The 22609-nt window shown below is 43.2% G+C and overlaps 1 protein-coding gene across 2 annotated transcripts in view; it reads left to right on the forward strand.

Annotated features, from left to right (window-relative positions):
* Positions 1-1038: 1038 nt before the first annotated feature.
* Positions 1039-22609, forward strand: part of LOC115570266 (dipeptidyl aminopeptidase-like protein 6) — a 242231-nt gene continuing 220660 nt past the window's right edge. Inside the window, exons 1-2 of one of the 2 annotated variants that reach the window (XM_030398729.1) lie at positions 1039-1325; positions 1420-1487. In XM_030398729.1, the coding sequence (XP_030254589.1) occupies positions 1431-1487 (57 nt within the window). In that variant the 5' untranslated portion in view covers positions 1039-1325; positions 1420-1430. The remainder of the gene's footprint in view (positions 1326-1419; positions 1488-22609) is intronic. The other variant, XM_030398732.1, reaches the window with a different exon arrangement.

Below are 22609 nucleotides of genomic sequence, written 5' to 3' on the forward strand. Positions count from 1 at the left end.
CATAACATTGTACAAAACACAACATTTACCAAAAACATAACAATTCACAAAAAAACATTTCACAAAAAAACACAATTTCTCAAAAAACAACATTTCACAAAAAACATAACCTTTCACAAAAAAACATCATTTCATAAAACATACCATTTCTCAAAACACAACATTGCACAAAAACGTAACATTGTACAAAACACAACATTTACCAAAAACATAACAATTCACAAAAAACATTTCACAAAAAACATAATTTCTCAAAAAAACAAAATTTCACAAAAAACACAACATCTCACAAAAACTTAACATTTCACAAACACAACATTTCATAAAACACAACATTTCACAAAAAACAACATTGACCCTCAGTGCCACCAAAGATTTCCATCACCACCATCAAAACACCAAATGAAGAAATCTCTTCACGAACATGGTGTTCATCCCTCCAGTACATTTACAAAGAGTTGTAGAATCAGTGCTATGGATATGGAGCAGTCAAGCTTTCTGTTACACACTAAATGCATCATCTCTAACTGCTGACCACAAACCTCTCTGAAAGTGAGGCAGCAGCTCTGTCACGGCTCAGCCTCGCCCTGTCCACATAATTGTCACACTTGAGTGGATGCTCGCCCTTGTAACATTAATTTATCATGCCATAATTGAAACTAAACAACTTCACTTCCTGGTGTTCAGATCATGATTGTAATTGTCACAAATGATTTGTCTCCTGTAATTGTTGGTGTCAGTCATCTCATCAGAGTTGGATGGAGGTCAGTCCGGCTACTAATCAACCTGAAAACTGCTTTCATTTGATCAGAAAGTAGCAAAACAAACAGAGGAGAGAAGCTTCAGCACACAGTGTTGAATTGTGCAGTCTAATATTAAATCCATCCTCATGATACATCATGGTCCTGGTGTACCTTGCAGTCCCTACTGCTGTTTTCTGCTCTGGAGTGGGCGAGCGGTGTTGACAGGCTCCTTCTTCAACTCTGTGTAGTCAAGCTGTCAGATGGGATGCGCTTGCGCAATTGCTGCGCTCTCATACACACACACACACAAACACACAGCTCCATCAGTGTGAGCAGGTTAGTGTTCAAACCATCGTGGAAGTGTGTGTGAATGCAGCGGATTCGTGTCAGTGAGCGTCTGGTGATTTGGTGGGCGGAAAAAAAAAAGTTCTCATCGGATTTACGTTTTTTACTTGGTGACAACACGCAGGAGATCCCGTCCAATCCCTCTGGACTACAGCTGGGAACACGTTACACGGTTTTTAAATGCCAAACGAGCTCGTTGCACGCCGATAACGAGGAGCGAGCCAGAGCGCCAGCAAGGTACGTGAACCGAACACTCCTCGTTTTATTTAAACGTGCCTCCAACTTTGAAAAACTGCATCACTTTCTCGCTTTTTTTTTTCTTTTTACGCAGAAGTTTTCGCCATGAACCAAACGGCAGGAGCCGGGAACGCGTATCGCAGATGCTCCAAGGGGGGAAAGGTAAGGACTGAGAGAAGTTCAGAGGAGATTTTGGTTTAAACACACTGGTTCGGTGCGCACAGGCGCGGTGCGGCTCAGTGTGGAGGCAGCTTTGTTTGCTGTTTCCAGATTGTTGGGTTATTGCGCGTCTGTGCGCTTTTGGAGATGTTGTAAATCCTGTCCCGGATGTACTAAGTGCCGGCTGCTCTCATCAGCTTTAATTAAAGTGGAAGATGGAAGTGGTCAGTTTACAGGCAAGAGAAGGCTTTTATTTTGGTAATTACAAGCTGATTTATGCAAGTTTTTAGGCACAAAACAGGTGGATTCTCACTTGTATGTCACTTCCTGCTCAGACCTCTTCATCAGTGACTCACCAGTCATCCGCTCAGGGTCCAACATGATGACACTGTAGGGTACTGGTGCTGTTTTACCAAACCTGTGACCCACATTAGGTTCTGCTGGTGCTGCTGTGTGGATGTTTGGTCAACAAGGAAGAGAGGGGGAGAGTGGAAGTGGGATGGAAAGGAAGGATGGAGGGAGGAGACTGCATGGTAGAGTCTTTCCAGTGAAACCATTAGAAGAGAGCTCTGGTGTGTGTGTGTGTGTGTGTGTGTGTTTGTGTGTGTGTGTGTGTGTGCGTGGGGGCTGCTCTCATTCCCAACACATCTGGCTCCGTCGGCGTTGCACCATCAGCTGGAAACGAACTATGAATGCTTAGTTATCTCTGACACATGGAACACCCGCAGAGTTTACAAATGTTGATCTTCCAGCTGCAAATATTTGGAGTTGAGGTGAATTGATCGCAGAAGGGAGCCTGTTCGCTCACAGAGGTGTTCAGAGTGAGCCGGTAAATGATCCTGATAGGTGGGATGGTAACACACACACACACACACACACACACACACACACTGTTGCTTTGTGTTGGTTAACACTCTCAGTTTAACTGACAGTGAACTCTTGTGGTCATGAATCAAAAGCACGTTGTTTTATGTTCGAGTTCTTATTAAACTGTCAACAGAAGACAAGCTTTTGCTTTAACACAACCAATCATTATGATGATTGATGATCAATATTGACTGCACAGCGTAATGGCTGATGAGTAATGACAACATCAGCGTCTTCGATTGGTTCCCTGTAAATCTCGCTCTCAGTTTTGCCATTTTTCTCCGGCAACATTTATCTGATTTCAAGGCTCCATTATAGACTAATTGAATGAATGATTAAACAGAAACAACACAGTTGTGCTCACATGGGGTCTATTAACGCTTCAAGTCAAGTTTTTAAATGCATAAAATGAAGCATAAAAGGCAAAAGATGGCAAGTATTGTCGAGTAAAGACAGACTGAAACTGTTTAGACTGTTTGGACCTACTTCTGTAGTAGCTCAACTTATATTTCAATGAGGATTTAAAACAATATACCACATATTGAGTCAGCTGTAACACCTGTCATATGTTACAATAAAAAACTACCTAGCAAGTTAGTTTTAGAGAGGTAAAAGTAGCTCAAAGCAATGAGCAAACAGTTACAAAAGTTACGGTTGGTAAAAGTAACTGGGAACAAATAGGCTAGTTAGCTTAACCAAGTGAGCCGAGAAGTTAGCTACAGTTAGCTAAATCTGTTTGATCAACAGCTAAAATAGTTAGCTGATGTAAGTGAACAGAGAAGTTAGCTACAGTTAGCTAAAACTGTTTGATCAATAGCTAAAACAGTTAGCTGATGTAAGTGAGCAGAGAAGTTCTACAGTTATCTAAAATTAATGGATCAATAGCTAAAATGGTTAGCTAAGGCAATTGAGCAGAGAAGTCAGCTACACATAGCTTATTGGATAAATGGTTGGAATAAATGGGCCTCGCTTTTGGTTCAAATAGCTTGCTAAATGAAATAAAAACTCGAGTGAAAGAAATTGCTAGCTAGTACTTCATTGATTATATCTAAAAGCATGGATGAATGGATAAAAAAGGCCTAGATACAGTTAAAGAATACATTGTTCAATGGTAAAATGGTTTCACTATAAGGTTAACTAAAAGTTGGCTAATTGATCAATAACTAAAAAGCAGATTTTAGCTAAATTAATAGGCCTTGCTAAATGTAAACATTCCAAACAGTTTGGTCAATGTAAAACATGGGCGAAATAACTTGCAAGTAGATGATATCTCAAAGCAATGGATGAATAAACACAATAAGGGCTAAAGGTTGTTAGCGCAGATTAGGCTAATGGAGAAGTGGTTGAACTAGTTCACTAAAAGTCAGTAATTGAAAACTGGTCCACTTAGATTGATGGCGGTGGCTGGTGTTGATGATCTGACAGGACTGTACATGAGACTAAACGTTTGTCAGCAAAGGCCTCAGTTCACACATTCACATTCACAGTTGCGTCCTTACGTACCGTCCTGTGCTACATACCTGCAGCAGTGCTCCCTGCGCCTGGAACGTTCAGCAGGGGAATATTGTTGTCCTCGCTGTAGTTTTTGCCAGTGCCCTCACTCACTGCTTGTTCTAATTTCGGCGTGTTTCATCTCCTCTTACATCAACTTTGAGGGAGAAAATAGATTCAGACTAAACACCTCCACAGACACTTTTGTCTCCAGACGGCAGTGTCCGTTTCATTATCCGTCCCGCGGACACTTTTAGCACCCGGCCGGCGGGATTGTCTGCAATTTCAAACTGTTTTTTTTTGTTTTGCTGCCCGTTTTAAAGCCTCGGTGCGGGCTGAGAGTCTCTCTCTGATGATGAGTCGTGCGTCTCTCTCACCGCGGAGTTTTCTATTTCCAGCCGTGTTGACAGTTGGCCACAGAGACGTTTCATCGTGGATTAATGACACTCTGATTGGGTCTGCATGTGTTCCGCGGGGCCTCCCAACAGGATAAGCTTCACGTGGTCATGGTCATCAGCTCGTGACGAGCTTTGACAGGTTTATAAACACCTGAAATGAGACGAGAGCGAGTGTTCTGTGTCTTGAGAATATTTTGGCGTCCTTGAGAACTCCACATGCAGCTGACCCTGGCACATTTCAAATGTGACTCTAAAGAAGCTATTGGGCATTTATCCAGCAGTCCTGCACCAGTGTTGTAGCTTCATGATGTGTTTTTGTCCCTGATGTTTTCTGGTGATCTGCAGCGCCAACATATGTTTGTCCTCCAGCCTCCAAAGACCATCATGCAGTGCGGCAACATGTTAGAGACATGATCCTCGTAGTAGCTTTAACCGTCAACTTGTTACTGTTCTGCTCACTTTTCACATTATAACTCTTATCTACGTATACAAATACAGCACCGAGAGGGACTCCTGTTTCTCAGGGTTGTCCAAAGGCCTTCTGGGAAATGTAGGAAGTCATTCGAAATAGAGATCCACAAAAAAAACGAAACTAAGAAGAATAACTTACCAAATTGTTGATATCTAGGAGAGCTGAGATGATAGGTTGATTAATCGATTAGCTGATTGACACAAACGGGTCAATTATTGTGATAATCAGTCATTTTTCATGTGAAAACACCAAACATCCCCGTCTCTAGCTTCTCATATGTGATTTATTTTCTCGATTTATCTAATTGTAGAGTGAACGTCTTTACATTTTGGACATTTAGACATTTTATGACGTCTCCTTGGATTGTTTTTCACTGTTTTCTGGCATTTTACAGACATGAACGGCCGATTAATTGACTGTGTAAGAATGTATACAGTGTATATAGAGTGTCTGAGATTCATCCAGTGGTTGATTTGGCTTTCTTGGTGATTGGTGATCTCTTTTTTACAGCAGATACACGACAGTAAACAACAAGGAAACAGAAAATAGAAGATATACTAGAGGATTCGGGCCTTGAATTGCTCACAAATAGCTGCAGACGTGGACACGTACAGACCGACTCCCTCAGTTTCACTTCTTTTTGAAGTCTATTCGCAGTGAGGGCAGCGGGGCACTTAAAAGCTTTCTACCATGTACTTGTAAAGGTCCGTAAAAACATCATCTTGTGATCTTAGACTATGAGGGCAGACAGATCTGTGTGCAATCAGAATGCACTCTTTCAATCCGTCGAGTTGTACCGCTTAAAAACTCATGTTAAAGGTTAAATTCAGACAAAAAGGAGAAATCATCTAGTCAGTCCTGTGTTGATGGAAAGTCAGGTGAAGTTTTGTAGTCCACAAATCACCTCTGGGGCTTTCGAAGCCAAACCACGGTGCAGCGGCGTTCTCCTAAACAACTGAAACAAAAAATTAAAATGTCTCTGTGCAGCTGGTCTGGTGTCGTCTACGTCTGCAGAATCCCAGAGACCCAAAACTGGTTTGACCAGATGTTATTTACGCCCCTTTCTAAGCTGAAATCTTCTCCCTAGCGGCCGAGCTAAAAGCGTTAGCATACACCCCCGTCTGAAGTGGTGCGCTTGACCAAGTGTGTAAATAAAGTTATTTCAAATCAGTTTATGTTAAGTTCCCATCTGCTTCAGTTGTTTAGCAGAATGCTGCTCCTCTGTTCTGCTGTGAAGCTCCAGAAATGTTTTGTGGACTCCGAAACGTCACCTGCCTCTCGATGAGACTGAGTAGAGATATTTTTTTGGATGCACTTCTTTCTCCTTCAAGTATTTAAGGAAGCCCGCAGCAGCGGCATGAACGCAACACCTCGGTTTAAAAGCTTAAAACAAGCACGTCACAGTCCGCTGATGGCTCGAGAAGATCTGATTGAGGAGGAGAAAATGTGCTGCAGATTTGTTGTGATGCAAAAAACAGTGTCTGGACCCGAAACGACCACCAGAGGGCAGTGTGGTACTGCAGTACATGCACCTCTGAGGGAGTCCTGCTCTGTGTTACTGGGATAAAATCAAGTGCGGGTCAAGACATCCATCCAACATGGACTCTGTAGACTCACTAAACTGCACATAATCCCTTTTATCTACCGTGTTATATTAATTTCTACCATTTTAATGTCTTTGTTCTCCACCTTTTATAGTTTTTTAGTGTATGAAAATAAAACAAATTTGAGATTTAAGTAAAAAATAAAGTGTATTACTTTGAAACACTGACTTCATCACAGTCACCACATGTTCGGATGTATTGTTTCATGAATCTCTCGCAGCTCGTGAGATCAATTCTCTGCCGAACTTACTTCTGACTTTATCGCCCCCGCTGCTCCTTTTTTTTTTTCTTTCTTTTTGTCTCCATCGCAGCAGGCTAAGTTTGATTATCGCGGCCCTCGCCGGCCCCGCGGCCCTGCGTGCGCGCACTAAATCCCAATTAGCTTCCCTCCAGTTTTTCCAACACCATTTGCAACTTTTGCTAATCTCTGCATCTGCAAAAAAAAAAAAAAAAAAAAAAAGCCCAGAAAATCCTCCCAGTTCTTCTGATTAGGGTTTTTCATAATGAGAATATGAAAGTTTAATTTGTGTGACTCGGCTGAGACGCAGGAGGAAAAACAAAAAAAAAACCCACAACACAAGAAGATTGATGACCGCATGCAATGAATATGTATTAACTGCTGCTGCACAAATATATAAATTGATCGCTCTGCTAAATCTGTCGGTTGGAAGTATTGGACTTTTGTCGTGTCATATAATTGGACTTTCTCTGAAGCTTATTTGTCCATCTTATTACTGCATGGATTTGTTGTTGTGCGAGTGTGTGTGTGTGTGTGTGTGTCTTAAACTAAAACTCATTTGTGTCTGCAGCTATCGAGCCTACATCAGAATCCAAATAAGCATGGCGCGCGGTTATTCCGGAGTGCACCGGTGCTAAACGGATATTCCGAACAGCGCGGGAGCCGCGAGCTGAAAGGTGTTTGGATTGAGCCGACTTCTTAATTACCGCGGCTTTGTTGGCCAACAGCGGGGCAAACACCAGCACGAATGTGCCAGCTATTGATCCCTGCTCTCATTACACTGCAGGCCCATTGTAATGCACGGTTATCACTCCGACTCCCTCACTGGAGTCTATGGAAATGATCATTGATTTTTTTTTTTTTCTTTGCACCCTTGGTAAAATGGCAGCAGGACGTCTATCTCAATCATCTTTGCACTTTAGATTTCTGTACTGTGCCGCTCATTAGCACCAGTAATCCTCTTCTCCTCCTTAAGACTCCTAAAGAAGTATGTTACAGCAGCAAAAGATGGCCGACGCATTAGACCGGGCTGTTAATTTAGTAGATGGGTAGATAAAATGACTGAAGAGAACAGAGCTGTTGTATTCACTCTTCTTCAAAAGATAGAAAATCAACCAGATCGACTGCAGGAAAACACTTTGTTGTGGATACAAACAGGGCCGCCCCCAGAAATGTGTTGTAGGGGGCCAGAAGGGGCACGGAAAATGTTGCGTTGGCCAGCAAAATGCGAGAGCGGGGATCTAAATTGGCTTAATCTCATTTTCATTACTGATTTCTGATATTGGGGGCACACATGATGTGTTCAGGGTCATTTGGGGGATTTTTGCCGGTGAAAGACTTCAGGAGAATGGAGAGAAGCTGAGCATTGTTTCTTCTCTTCCTGTTTTGACAGCAACACTACATTTTGGGTGGTATAAACAAATGAATGATGGTCAACTTTCACTTCATTTTGCCTGAGCCCAAAATTTCCATCTGGTGGATTTACAGCTGTTGCACCTGCATCTACTACAGACTTGTTTTCCACATTTTGTACGCATGCAGCCAGGGACACAAAGAGAACAGCTGTTGAGAGCTTGTTGTAGGTTTTCTCTCTTTTGAGCCCTTTTTCTCTGTTTTGGCAGCTCATACGAGCATCCGCGCCCGTCCTACAGCCCACAACAGCCAATGTGTGCTCATGCAGACCAGTGACCATTTACACTCCAGCCTCTGGATGATTTTTGCAACGTGTAGCCAATGAGATTCAGCTTCATATGATATTTTTGACCCCTTTTTCTCTGTTTTCTCTCGTCGTGTAGCATCAGTTCCATTTTTTTCCGCCTTTCTGCTGCATAGACAGCCCAGTTTTTATTAAACGGGCATCTTTCCACCGATGAAGCGCTTCTTTAGGCGCGGGGCCCTGACATCGGTCAAACTGACCCCATTCCTGCTCTGCAGCAGTCGTCTTTGTAGTGCTGCGTCTTTGCTTTTGAAGCCGCTCTTTCATGTTGTTCTCGGAACACATAAAAGCCGCTGCTGTCTGCCGGGCGACGTGATCGGGGCTGTTCTGACTCCGTGTCTGGGAACAACAAAAAAACACCTTGTGCTTCTCTTTTTCTCTGTATTTGTATGGGAACTTGTTTAGAGTGTACACAATGAAATTACATTTTGGAGCTGCTTCTGAGCGCTCCACCCTTGTGAAATGAATAATGCAACACACACACACACACGGAGTAGATTTCTCTCACTTGTAACACGAGTCGGTGAAGTGGTTTTTCTTAAATGTGTTGCAGATTGCTAATTCTGCTGCGGTGGCATTTTCTCTTTGTGTGTGCGCTGAATCATTAGGTGCTGCAGCCGTGCTCTCCCCCCCTCCTCCTCCTGCCTGGGCTGGGAGGAAATCCTTGAGGAAACAGGAGCTTCGTTACAGTGTGTTAGCCTCGGAGACGCATGCAAACACGTCGCTGTTACCTGCATGTGCACACAGAGCGCTGTGTAGGTGTCGCGCGGCTGCGACTGCTCGGCCCAGGCTCTGTGTTTTTCCCCCGGCATGATTGACACCGCGGGGAGCGTAATTGCATGAGTCACCGAGACCTCCCTCGCCCTTTGAGTGAGCGGTTGGCTCTGCAAAATGCTTGGGTCATGACAGCCCATCTGGTGGCGTATCACGAGCAGTCAACAATGCCCTGCGAGACAAATGGCGCCTCAACGGTAAACAACCGCCGCTGGTTGCGAGATAGACACTCGGGCCGTATCTGAAATCACAAGCATATCCACTGTGTGCCCCCAGAGGCCTCGGTAGCCATCAAACTAGACCGAGCGCGCTGTAGCCCGGCTATCGGATGCTGTCAGAGCCTGTCACAGCTGATTTTACTACTTCTTGTACCATATGGACGTATGATGTAAATGAGTCTTTGTGTTGGTCAAACAAAGCGCCAACCAAAACAAAGACAGTTGAGCGAATGGGCTTAATTTAAGTGTATAGTCACGCCAAACATCGTTGGAAGGGTTAGATTCTTGTGGTTGTGTTCATGCAAACCTCACCATTGAAGTGTCTGGTGGTTTCAGTGGTGCATCAAACTCCAACAAAAACTGTTTCACCAGAAGTCCACTTTTTCCAACTCATTTAGTCCAAAGCACAGTATTCTATGAGTTGACGGTGACAAGATACTTTTCATGCTTTAATCTGTAAAAAAAAAAAAACAACTTTCATTTCACATCAGACTCAATATCCGTCTACACCGGAGATCCTGAGATAGCAGCCGTTTCATTGACGGCTCATACCAGCAGATTGGAGCGTATATGCCCGCCTTACAGCCAGAACAGCCAAAGTGTCATCGCATAGACAAGTGAACCACTTCTTTCTCCTCTCTCCTCAGCTCCTTTTTCATCGGCCTCCAAATGATTGATGCATCATTTAGCCAATGAGAGTTAAAATCCGGTAATATGTAGTTCACATCCATTTATAAAGCCCTAAAATTGCCTGTTTTGCTCTCAAAATGGCTGTTTTTCCACTTTAGCACTTGTTTATTACCTAGTTTTATATGCATTAAGTTCAAGTTAATAAGGAAATGAGGAACTATCACCCTTTTACTGTCAAGCGGGGGTATTTAGACAGTACAAAATGGCCTCTTTCCTAACCAAATCAAGCGTTAAGTGTTCATTTTCAGTGACGGTGTTGTCTAAAGATGAACTTGGACCATGTAAGACTGTATGATGTGGACCTATTGTGATTTCCAGACACGGATCAACTGCAGGGTTATTTTTGCATTAAAAAGATTCAGCCGAGGAAAAAAATAAATTAATAATTCAGTGTGTTTCAACTTATAGATTAATGCCAGAAGCGCTTGCAGAGCTTCTGACAGCCTGGTAGATAAAATAAACAAAAACAATACAGCTTCTAACCTTTTCGAAAGAGCCCCGGACCATGCCTGAAATCCAAATGGTCAGCTTTGAATCGACTCAGGACAGGGATAGGGATGATTTTGCATACATTTCCAGGATGTTCCAGGTTTAAAAAGAGGAGTTTGAGTGGGATCTTGCATGTGAGAGCCGAGGCGCTGCGGGTCAGGGTTTAAGTTTGCCCTCTGCTGGATGAAAAGAGTTCATGATCTTCAGCGCGAGAGCCTCAAGTCTCACTCAGCAAAGTGAGTCGCTGCATAATGAGGCATCCGAAAATGGCGAAACCATTAAATGAACGGCTTCTTAATGGCGAGACTGAAATGAAGTGGTTTGCATAATGAAGAGTTTAGTTTTAGGGCTGTGGAGCATTTTTAATGTTTTTCAGGGACGACTGCGTGGACGGCGGCTGCGAAACATGATTACAGCCGTTTCTAATGCGGTTTGCTTCAGACGGTGACACTCGAGCATAATTTTACTCCCGACGAGAGGCGCAGAGGGACTTTACACCTCGCCGTGTGAGACAGCACGACCTCAGATACTCTCAATAAACCGTAATTTGATTCTGTCCGCTATTCCTTTAACTTCCACATGAAAGAGAATATGAAAACAAAGTTTCCTTGTGTTGATCCTGCGGTTGTAACGTACTATACGTGCTCTTCTGCTAGGAAACAGATGAAAAAAGGCAATTTTCTGCTTCTTAAGTCGCACTGTTTATCCTTATCTATCCTCTGCCCACGCAGGAGCGCTCAGGGCAGACTTACGTGCTGAACGGCCTTGGTCAGACATCCGGAGAGATGTACACAAATAGCTCGACCTCTTCATGGGTTGTTCTGCTGGTGTTCTCCACGACGCAGGCATTTTTCAACAGCATCGTTTTAGGAAATGTGGAAAAATGAGATGTGGAAGGAGCCCTCCTCTCTAAGAGCAGCACATACAGACTCAGAACAAACGAACAAACCTAACATGTAAGTCGATCGGCACGGCAAAAATGATTGTTCATTAATCGTCATTTAATCTTGAAAAAAATGTTCCTTGGTAAATACAATGACAAAAACACCCCGAACTTGTTTCTTAAATCAGAGAGTTAAGATGGGAAACGCCTCCCAGCAGCGATGAATGCGGGAAAATCTTGAAGAATATGAACCATAATGACTTGTTAAAGAGGAAGTTTATGCAGAGAGACAGACTTTTAAGACAATTACTCAGTCTCTCGTCCGGAAGGCGTCATTCCTACTCAACACATCAACATGTCGGTCGTCACTGAGAACGAGCCCCGTCTGAATGTATTACTCCTGGAAACTGATCTGCACGTCGTCCAGCCGCTCAGCCGCGGCTCGTTTGTCTCGGTCCATCGGCGGCAGCTCAAAGACGGATATCTTCTCACGCCGAAGCATTTTTCAAGATCTTCTCTTTCAGAATATGTCCAATAGTGTCTCCTGTGGTTCTTCACCTGACACATACAGACGTGTGAGGGATAAAACTATAATGAAACTATATATAACATCGAGCATCAGTCGGACCAGTACACAACGCTACAATGCTAATGTCGCTAGCAGCAGCAGTATCTTTTGTTTTTTGCACCCAGTGTAACCACAGTCCCATCTGTTGGTCACCAAGCAGCTCCACTTATAGCAGTCAGCGTTAAAGGCCTTGCTCAAGGGGTTCCTCAGTCGTGGCAATGAGGGTGGAGCAAGCACTGCCTTTCACTTTCTGTGACAGTTCGGGATTGTACCAGCAGCCCTCAAGTCACCCACTGATATTTGGAGCCAAAACTGATGCAGTAAGGCTGTAAGAAATTCCGATATCGATATCTGCTTATATAACAAAATGTTTTTGCAATGATGAACCATTCAGTGACAGCGGCTATCTATGTCAAATATCACATTTTAACAATTAGACCTAAAGGTTTACTTCTATTTCCCAAATATTTTGCATAATTTTTCCTCTTGCAGAATAATTTTTTTCTACCTCCATCTTTATATTTGAGCATAAATTGAATTCAGAACCAGCTTAAGGTTCATTTTTGACAGAGAAGCCTGCAAAAGTTTGGTTATTCTGTAATAAACATTACACGTCACAGTTGTATCCAAGGTAGTAGCACGGTAGATTGGCTCAACATATCAGATCCTCTTATTCCTATATGACAAAACAGAGCATGTTAACTTTTAACGTGTTTTGTCACGTAGGGATTAAGTCTTTAGAAACATCTGACAGGACATTGTGACATCGACAGCAGTCACTGGAGCAACGCCTGAAACTTAAACATTACTTTTAAAGCTCACAGAGTCGATGTCAAATTCAGTGTCAGGCGACCGGCTGCAGAGAGTTCACCCTGGATAACATCAGCGGCTGGCATTGCGCTGTAGACGGTAACCTCACCATCCAAAGTAATTGGAACAGAACAATGTAAATTCTACGCGTGGGTGTATTTTCCCTTTCAATGTTTTAACGTTTGGCAGTCGACTGCCAGCACTTCTGCCCGTCATCCCTGCGGGCTCCATAACTGCGACTGTAGCTTATTAAACAAATGCACGCTGAGCCTTTCCAGACCACGGCGGGTGGAGTGAAGTGTGTAGGCTGGCTTTTGTGGGGCTACTGACGGATGCACTGCAGGAAAGTCGTACAGTGTGTCCAGTTAGCTGATCGCCTCTGTTTTTTGAGGCTGTGTTTCAAAGATTTGAGTTGACATTCGACGGCCCGACTTTGTATTATGAAAAAGGAAATCCATAAAGCCTATCAGCCCTGGCATTTGAAGATGAATCCATGTTATTTAATATTGTTATTACCTGATTTATTGTTATTGATCAGAGTGACTTTTACCGTCTTCCAGTGTTCGCCGAAATTGAGCCGTTTGATTTATTTCCAGTGCAGCTATTTCTGATTTGAAGTTTTCTGAGAAACCTCGAGTGTCTTCTTAAAGGCACCACGAGAGCTCTTTACAAAGCTGCAAAGACGTTCCCACATAGACCCGTTATACAGAGCCGTTTTTTGGTGATGCAATAATTCCTCTTCTTCATTATGGTCCTAAGTGTGTTCCAGGGAATATCTCGCTCTTTGAAATCCTTTTTATATCCCTCTCCAAAGCTGAGCCTTTCAGCGGTAAGCTCTCGGAGACCTTCCGTTAGCTCCTGGTTGTCCATGCATGTCTCTGCACACTGGCTTACACTGAGCAACAAAGAAAGAAGCCTTTGGGTCAAATCCTTTAATTAGAGTCACTTCACTTGATTTCAGGTGGAAGCAATATTAGCTTTTGTGCATAATTTGAATGTGAGCAGTTAAACCCACAGCATGCTCGCAACCCTCTAATTTTAAGGTGTGTTGCACAATTGATCTATCTTGATTTTTTTCTTTTAAAGGAGACATTCTGCTCATTTCAGGTTCATCATTTTATTTTGGGTCACTGCTAGAAGAGGTTTACATGTCATGATTTGGGTTTTATGGTTTGTTGATTTCCTGTACCGTCTCTTGTTACTTTTAACTTCCTGCTCACCTGTGTTCCTGGTGTTCTGTTTTCCTTAAGGTGTTCCTGATGGTTTTTTTTTTTGGTCTGTTTTTTTTTTTGTCTTTTTGGTTTGTGTTTTATATATTTGATGGCAAACCTTAACAAAAAAATGGAAAAGAAAAAAAAAAAAGATGTTCCTGGTGTACTGGTTCCCTCATGTGTTCCTGGTGTTCTGGTTCCCTCCTGTGTTCCTGGTGTTCTGGTTCCCTCACGTGTTCCTGGTGTTCTGGTTCCCTCATTTGTTCCTGGTGTTCTGGTTCCCTCATGTGTTCCTGGTGTTCTGGTTCCCTCATTTGTTCCTGGTGTTCTGGTTCCCTCACGTGTTCCTGGTGTTCTGGTTCCCTCACGTGTTCCTGGTGTTCTGGTTCCCTCATTTGTTCCTGGTGTTCTGGTTCCCTCCTGTGTTCCTGGTGTTCTGGTTCCCTCACGTGTTCCTGGTGTTCTGGTTCCCTCATTTGTTCCTGGTGTTCTGGTTCCCTCACGTGTTCCTGGTGTTCTGGTTCCCTCACGTGTTCCTGGTGTTCTGGTTCCCTCACGTGTTCCTGGTGTTCTGGTTCCCTCACTTGTTCCTGGTGTTCTGGTTCCCTCATGTGTTCCTGGTGTTCTGGTTCCCTCATGTGTTCCTGGTGTTCTGGTTCCCTCCTGTGCTTCTCACCATTGTTCCCTCTCACCTGTCTCACACTGTTCCCAGTGTCTCTCAACCTTTGTGTCATCCCCTCATTAGTTTTGTTTGTATTTTAGTGTGTGTTGTTCCTTTACTCTCTGTCAGTTCGTCTGGACTGCCTCCCCCCAAATCCATCCTGTGTCTCCAGTGTTCCTTCTGTTCCTCATGTTCCTGCCTGTGTTCGCTATGCTTCTTCCATTTTGTACTGTATTTAGCTTTACTCTTAGGTTTTCCCCTGCCTGTTTTTGTTGGTTTTGTTGCTTCAGGTTTACATCAGCTCCTCTGATTGGTCAGCTCACACACGCCTGAGCCGAAACTGTTCATCAAGTCTCCGGTCGGCTCTGTTGTGTTTTTAGCTTCCAGTGAGCTTCACTTCTACCATGAATATAGTCACAATTTACGCAAATGTGTGACAGGGTGATGTAGTGTGATGTCATGATGTCATGGTATCAAAGGCGGGACTGCTGAGGAGGCGTTTAATGCGCAGTGTTTTCTGTGGGAGAGGGGAGCTTCTATTGGTGGCGACTTTATACCTTTCAAGATCTTTTACATGCCTGAGACATATAACACACTGACGGAAAGGAAAATAGGCATAATAGGTCTCCTTTAAGAATAAAATGGTGATCATTGGTCAAAAACATTGGAAGCCGTTGTGATGGATCCTTTTGTTACCTTTTTATAAGATAAAATGTCGAAGTGCATTGTGTTTAAAGCAGATTTTGTGTCACTGTATGACTTTAAATTGCCACTTAAACAGCGCAGGGTTTTTCATTACCGCCTTTAAAAGTGAATTTCAGCCCTTCTATATGTGCTGCACATTATCATTTGAACCTAGTCATTTGGCCCTATTTGGCCTGATTGCCTGGCTCGGCCGTGACTTTTACATATTGTTTTCCGAGCTCCGTCCTTGTCTCGCTGCACTTCCAATCTGCAGCCTTTATTGAAATGTATAGCCGCGGCCCTGCCACGGCCCATTTTCATATAACTGGCGGAGGCGATTTTATTGACTTATTGCAAAAAGCCGGCGTATCACCAATCACACGAGCTTCATCCGTGCCCGCGTCCCTGGCAGTTAAAAAGAAATGATTTGTCGCGTTAACTCCCATGGTGCTCTACATTGCCCTAAAACAAGATGCCGTTCCCCTTGACAATGAACACTGGTCGCCTGAACATAAACAACGTTTTTATTGTGCTCCACACTGTGAGCCTCCAGATCAATGCTTTGTAAATCATCCTCGGGGGGCACACAAACACAGATCCAGCTCCGTGCAGCCAACACATCTATGGGACGCACTGGCACATTAATACAGATGGATAAAGAGCAAGGGGCCGGCGCTGTGTACCGTCAGCCAGTAATAATGAGAGGTTTTGTTGCTGAAATGGCAGCGAATCAGACAGATGAAGGGATCAGTGGAGCCATCAACCACCTTTTTCAACTCAATTCAGAGCTCGAGCCGTCGTTAAAGTTTAACAAAAGCGTAACACTTTCTGATATTTCACTACGGCTGAACCTCACCTTGCTGCCTGTTTGTATTAGTTTCACTTAATGGGTTTCGTGCCTCCAGAGACAGAGCAATCTAAAATGAGCAGCAAGCTGTAGACAACAGCAGAAAGTGGGACAGATATGCAGGTGCAATGTGGGGAAAAAAAGCAGCCCACTCAGCCGCCCGTCCTTTAGGCTAACCTGGTTCGGCGTATACTGTTGGACCTGTGTACAAGTGTGCAGTCTGTTGCGTGATTTATCTCAGAAAGCTGCAGCCTCTGGGATTAATCTTTTAGCATCATTAACTCCTCTCTTAATGATGAAGTTAATATACGTCTTAATGAGCGCGTCGTGGCACCGGAGCGCCGGAGTTTAAAGTTAAAGGCTACTCCTGAAGATTTCCATTATGTCAGACATCAGCCCTGATTCTGTTTATCGCCGGTGTTTTGTCAGCATTAGGGGATTTACTAGATTTGTGGTCTGTAATTGCCTGTTTATGCTGTATATTAGCGTTCGTCATTAGCTGTAGTGTCTGCGAGGCATAGACAGAGTGGATGTGATGCTGAAGACAACACTGGATGTAACACCATGTCAGCAAACACTGAAGACTGCTCTCTTCTTTGTCAATCTTTCTTTTGTACTTTTCATCTTTGCATTGGCAGATTTAAGGAAAGGAAAGTCAAAGTTTCTGTTGCTTTCGTCAAGACATAACACATACAAACGCTCTTGGGAGTCCTACAGCTTTATAGTCATCTATGTACATAAACCAGAACACATTTTTTTTTTAAAGGATCACTATGGAAAACAAAAAAATGAAAAAAAAAATATGAAGATTTCCACTGAAGATAATATGGCCATGGGTAAAAATAGAAAGAAAGATATATACAAGTCATATCTATGTCAAACGAAGGAATGAATGAGGTGATGATAGAAACCCAGACATATTTTTTCTTTCCCATAACTGAATTAATAAGATCCCCAGAGGACAGTTTGATGCTCGAAAGGTGGCAGGGTCCGCCAGCTGTTGGTTTTTTTCAAGTTTGTATGTTGATTCAGTCACGAAAACGAGGCGGGAATATATTTATTTAGGGCAAAAAAAAATGAAAAAAATCAGTCAACAAAGATTTTTCTCTTCTGAGTAAAATTTCTTCCCGAAAACTACGTAGTGCGCCTTTAAAAGAAAAAAAACGCCATATGTTGCATCAAAACTGTTTGTGGCACGATGGTCTGTGGGGTCGTACTGACCAGCTGGTTGATGGACACATTCATCTGAACTTCCTGTTGCTGGGCTCCAGGACTTCCCCACTAAGATGTGTTAATAAGTTAAAACGTTAAGTTACAAACAAACTAACTGAACAAGGCAACAGTAGACAAATAACTCCCGTGTTCTGTGAGGTAAAATTGTGTTTTTTATCAAAGAAGTCTGGTGGATTTAAAGACAGCACAGATGGATATTACGGCTTTAGCCCCCCGCCGATAAATCCTGCATATATATAGCAGCGATCAGGGTTACTCATCCAAAGTCATCTTTGTCAGATCGTCTTCATAATGTCGCGTTCTTTGTCATATAATACACGACGATGACAAACACAATCATCAAGTCTGCCATTGTTATGACTTGTGATGTGACTGGTTGATGCCTTTTTATTCGCTGTGCAGAGGCTCAGACAAAACGACCTCCCTCAAGAAAAAAAAGTCTCTTTTTTGCTGTGTAAAGTACAAATCACAAAAACAACAACTCGAAAAATATAGACCTGCAAATTAATCACATGAATAAAACGCTCCCCGGTGTGTAAAGGCCTTAAGAATGACACATTGGTTTGGGCGACTTTAAGACCATTTCTCGGCAAGGCGCAGTGATCTCCTGGAGTCTGTAGACTGGATACGTCTTGCAAAGGTTGACAATGAACGGCCTTGAATGTTCCTGTCATCCATCACTCTCACGTTGAACTGACACTCTGACATTTGCAGCTGGAATGCACTGAAACCTGCAGGTCAAAGTGACCAACGATGGCACACAGAAAACACTTTGCGCTCATCTGACGACTGTATCCTGACGCGAAGAAACTTTTTATTTCCTTCTAATTCATCGTATCGCTGCACATTCTGTACACAATCCCTCTCTTTACATGTACTGTATATAAATCTAGTCTTACAGTGTTATTTACCAGACGTTTTCCAATTTTCCCGGTGCGTACGCACACAGGCGCCGTGTGAAATGTGACACTAATTTGCATGCCGACAACGATTTCGAGTGAGATTACACCCAGCTGATTGATGGCCGCGCTGTTGCCCCAGAAACCACCTTGGGCGATGTGATATGACTCTCCCGTTATCAGACACTAAAGCATATTCCTGTAGTTAATCTTCCCAAATGGGCGTTTCACAGAAGATATCCGGCATCCACGGGCCTTGACTGGTAATGAAAGACAGCCTTTTCCAGTGGCACGTCTGAATGCAGCTCGTTTGAAAGCAGGGAAAATGACAAAGAGGATGACAGGAAGGGGAGCTCTGCTGGCATGTTTCATTACTCACTGATGTCGGCTAATGTAAAAAACTTGTGTAAAGTCTCAGTACTGTACAGCTACACATAACAGGAATTAGTGGTTTTGTTTTTAACAGCTCAGCTCCAGCGCTCCCTCCCCGACCCATCAGCGGATTGTGTTATATTATAGATAACTGATGAATGGATGTTTTAACAGAATTTATTCTATTTATAAATCACAATATCAGGCAGTAAAGCAGCAGATGTGATCCGCTGCAACGCAGGAGAGGCATTGTGAAAGGACTGAATACGTAACGGCCACAGAGGGAACAATTACTCACTAGTCAATCAAAAGGAAATTAGCTTGAGTTTTGATAATGGGTTAATCGTTTAAGTCTATTATGAAGTGAACGTTTCAAATATGTTCTGGTTCCAGCTTCTTTTCTTTCCTCAAATTTGTGTCTGGATGAGCAAAAACAGCAGCAACACAGTGGTGATGATGATATGGTTTAGCAGCTCGATATCAGGTAAATACTTCCCATAGATTTCAACTGTTATTAAGCACCAAGCATCAATGATGTAAACACAGATTCCACCTCTCCTCGTCCCATCGTCAAAGATGTCCACATTAGAGTACAACGGCTTGTTCTGGGGAGTTGTGTTGGAGACGGGCCTCTGTAAAGATGTGAGCACTACATTTCTCTGATTTCCTGTTGTTTTCCTGCAACTGGACATTAGCCCCTTAGCTCCAAGCTCGATTGGGGCGGTCCAGCTGGTCAGGTTGGACTGATGGAAGATGCCGTGGTTGATGATCACTGTAAGGTTCGCTGCTTTGAATCCAAAACCCTACGCTTTTTTTTTCCAATGCTGATGAGTGATGAGTGAAATGAAGAGTTTTGGGAGTTTGGACAAAAAAAAAAATCAGTTTGAACACGTTATTTCCAACCCTGGGAAGTAATCAGTTATGAAAATGATAGTTTGTTTCTGCCCTATGCCGAGAAAACCCATCATGGAGGTGATGCATAAAAGTTCAATGACACAAGAACTACAAAATAAACTGTATTTTTATGAGTAAATGGACGCCTCCATCCACAAACGCAGGCCTGTAAGGAAACTGAACGAGGCCCAACCTCACTACATCCCTCGTGGCTGAGTGGGAACAAATGCCTCCAGCCAGTTGTAAAAAGTCTTCCAGGAGATTCAAGGCTGTAAAAGCATCTGCTCAATATCCAACAGCCACTTGTGTTTGTACTGTTTGGCTGTCCACATGGAGAGGGCCATGTGGTGTAAAGACCAACATGGATTTTGGATGGATTGTCTTGCTCTTAAAGCTCTCACCACTCATTCACACCATAGCTGATTAGGTATGCCTAGTGAAATTCATCAGAAACCCTGTGGGCTGTATCTCCCTGTTGGATAAACATGAGCGGCTCAGGCACGTGCAAGGTACATCCAGCTCTGCACAGTGCCATCAGTCAACCTTAATGGTTGTTAACATTACCCAGTAACCAGGTCTAATCGTTTTTACAGTCTGTTGACAGTACAGTGGGACACATATGTAAATGTTGATGAAGCTGAGAATCTCTCGGGCCAACGGGGAAGACGTTTTACTATCTGGGAGAGGTGACAAGTGTGTTTTTCATACGATCCCACTCGCTGTGTGTAATGTACCCGCAGGGAGACAGTGAACTGGAACTGCAGAGAAACCATAAACATGAATCATGTTGGTACTTTTGATCAACACTGCAATGGACTGTGTGCTGAACCCTGAACAGCTACCTTCCGGTTGTAGTTAAGCAACTCCATGGCAGGTCTGTCAAGTTTTAGAGATGTTCTGGTACTATTTTTTCACTTGTCATTTATGGATAACTGTGTGGTATCAGACAGATGCATAGACTCATGTGCTGAGCAACACCTGATCGACTATTTTGGGCATAATTAGAGTTATTTCTGGTACTGGTATCAGTATCGGATCAACCCTAATAGTGTTCTGAAGCTGTGTTCATGGGATTGTAGTAAAAGCAACACTTTTTAGTTTTGAGGATAGTGTCCTTCTTTAACCTTTCAGAAACAAAAAACACAAGCAAATTATAAGGACCAGATTGAATCACGTGTATCAGTTTTAACAATCAGCAGCAATCGCCAGTGTTGCCAGATATTGCAAGAGAAACAAGCAAGCGGGCCTATGAAAACAAGCCTAAAACAAGCGACTTCTCCGTTCGTGGTAAAAAAAAAAAAAGGAGATTCTTACACTTTGCACTCACACAAATATCAACCTGAATCCAGAAATATCATTGTATTTATTATTGTTTTTATATGTTATGATCCTTTTTTGTTCTAGTTCCAGGACTTCAAAACAATATGACATACAATACAATACAAAACCCGCGACTACCAATATTTATAAGCGACTTTACAGAAAAACAAGCCCAAAGTCGCTTATAATAGGCGGACTTGGCAACTGTGGCAATCGCTAGCATGTCTTGCTAAAGGGCTAACTAGCTTACTTCCTATAGTAGGCTAGTAGGCTAACAGAGTGCTACCTCCAAGACTAAGGAGCATTTCATCAATGTTTTTAAAAAGATATTCCTCCTATTGATGTAGCCTTTCCCCTCTCTGGTCCTAGATGTTGTCGATATCATCTCGTGGTTTAGCATTTCTGTCCTCAAGTTCAGGCTAGCTGCACTTCAGCAACTCCAGACAGCGTTAGCTCACATCTCAAGCAGCCAATGAAGGTTAGAATTTAAAGCAAAAATTGGGGTCAACTGCATTCCAGCTAATTAACTGTTTCTGTCAGGGCCAACATCGATTATGCAGATGCAACCCTTTGAAGGTCAGCTTGATTAGATAGCGGGTGAGGCCACAGTTGATCAACTGTGTTAGCTACACCTTTCATTCCAGCCAACAACACTGACCATCACTGTCTAGAAATGAGAAACCTGCTTTTTTTTTCTACCTCCATTTCTTATTATGGACACAGTGTTCGCTGTGTGAGAATGGAAACGTTGCCAGGTGCAGCAGGTGTTGAGCAAATAATCACTCGATCATATTCACTTAAAAAGGCGTCTATTGGCTGCATGTAAACAGTGAATCTCAATACTGGCTCTATTAGAAATGTAAAATGTTTGATACTGCAGTCAAAAGGATTTTCCCAGTGCAAAGTCCTCCCTGACCTTTTTTAGAGCAGACCACATTCTTTCATGGACCGTGAGGGACGGAGCAGCTGTAGCAGCTGATGAAATATCACTTTTTCACGAGACAACAACATCTATTTAAAGTCGACGTCAAATTAGCCTGTAATAACTTATGCATGCACGTATTGATTTCCCTTTCTCGCGCGCTCCCTTTAACACCCGTGCTCTAATCCTTTTGAACCGCTCGAGTGTGAGTTGTGAAGCCGAAAGCCAGCTGCTGCGCTCGTGGGAACCCATCATCCGTCCCCCGAGCGGGGCAGAGCAGGTTAAAGTGATGAATCTGATCCAAGTTCCTGACAAACGCCTGCTGTTCAAGGCAACTGTTCCATTAATATTCAGATGCGCTTACTGGCTCCGTCACGGGGCGGAGAGGAAGCAAAAGTCTCCCTAAGTTGGAAAATAATTACAGTAACTTTTTCTGCCTCACACTGCCAACCGCCACGGAGAGAAGACCGCGAGGTAGCGCTACGGTTTACAATTTATTTGATGTCATATTTTATTAGGAGTTTTCCACCTGCAGCACTTTTAAACAGGGTTCAGTATTTGCATAAAAGCCAAAGTAAAAAAAAAGGCCAACGCTGCTTTTCTATAGGAAACCTAAGAAAATTATATACCAGCAAAACACGACATTAGTTCATGATCTTTCTAGCCCTCTATGTGGCTAATAGACCTCCTGCGACGAGGCTGCAAGATTAATGTGCGCTTTACACGCCTGTGCACCATTTTTTTCCTACTCCTGAATTCATTAGAGATGGTAACGATCTGTCGCTCTGACAGTCCGGGGCGGGGAAGGTCAGCAGAAACCTCTTATCTAGATTACGGAGCTCCCCACCAGCAGAGAAGTGCAC

Source organism: Sparus aurata, chromosome 19 (assembly GCF_900880675.1).
Source record: "Sparus aurata chromosome 19, fSpaAur1.1, whole genome shotgun sequence".
Classification (NCBI taxonomy): Eukaryota; Metazoa; Chordata; class Actinopteri; order Spariformes; family Sparidae; genus Sparus; species Sparus aurata.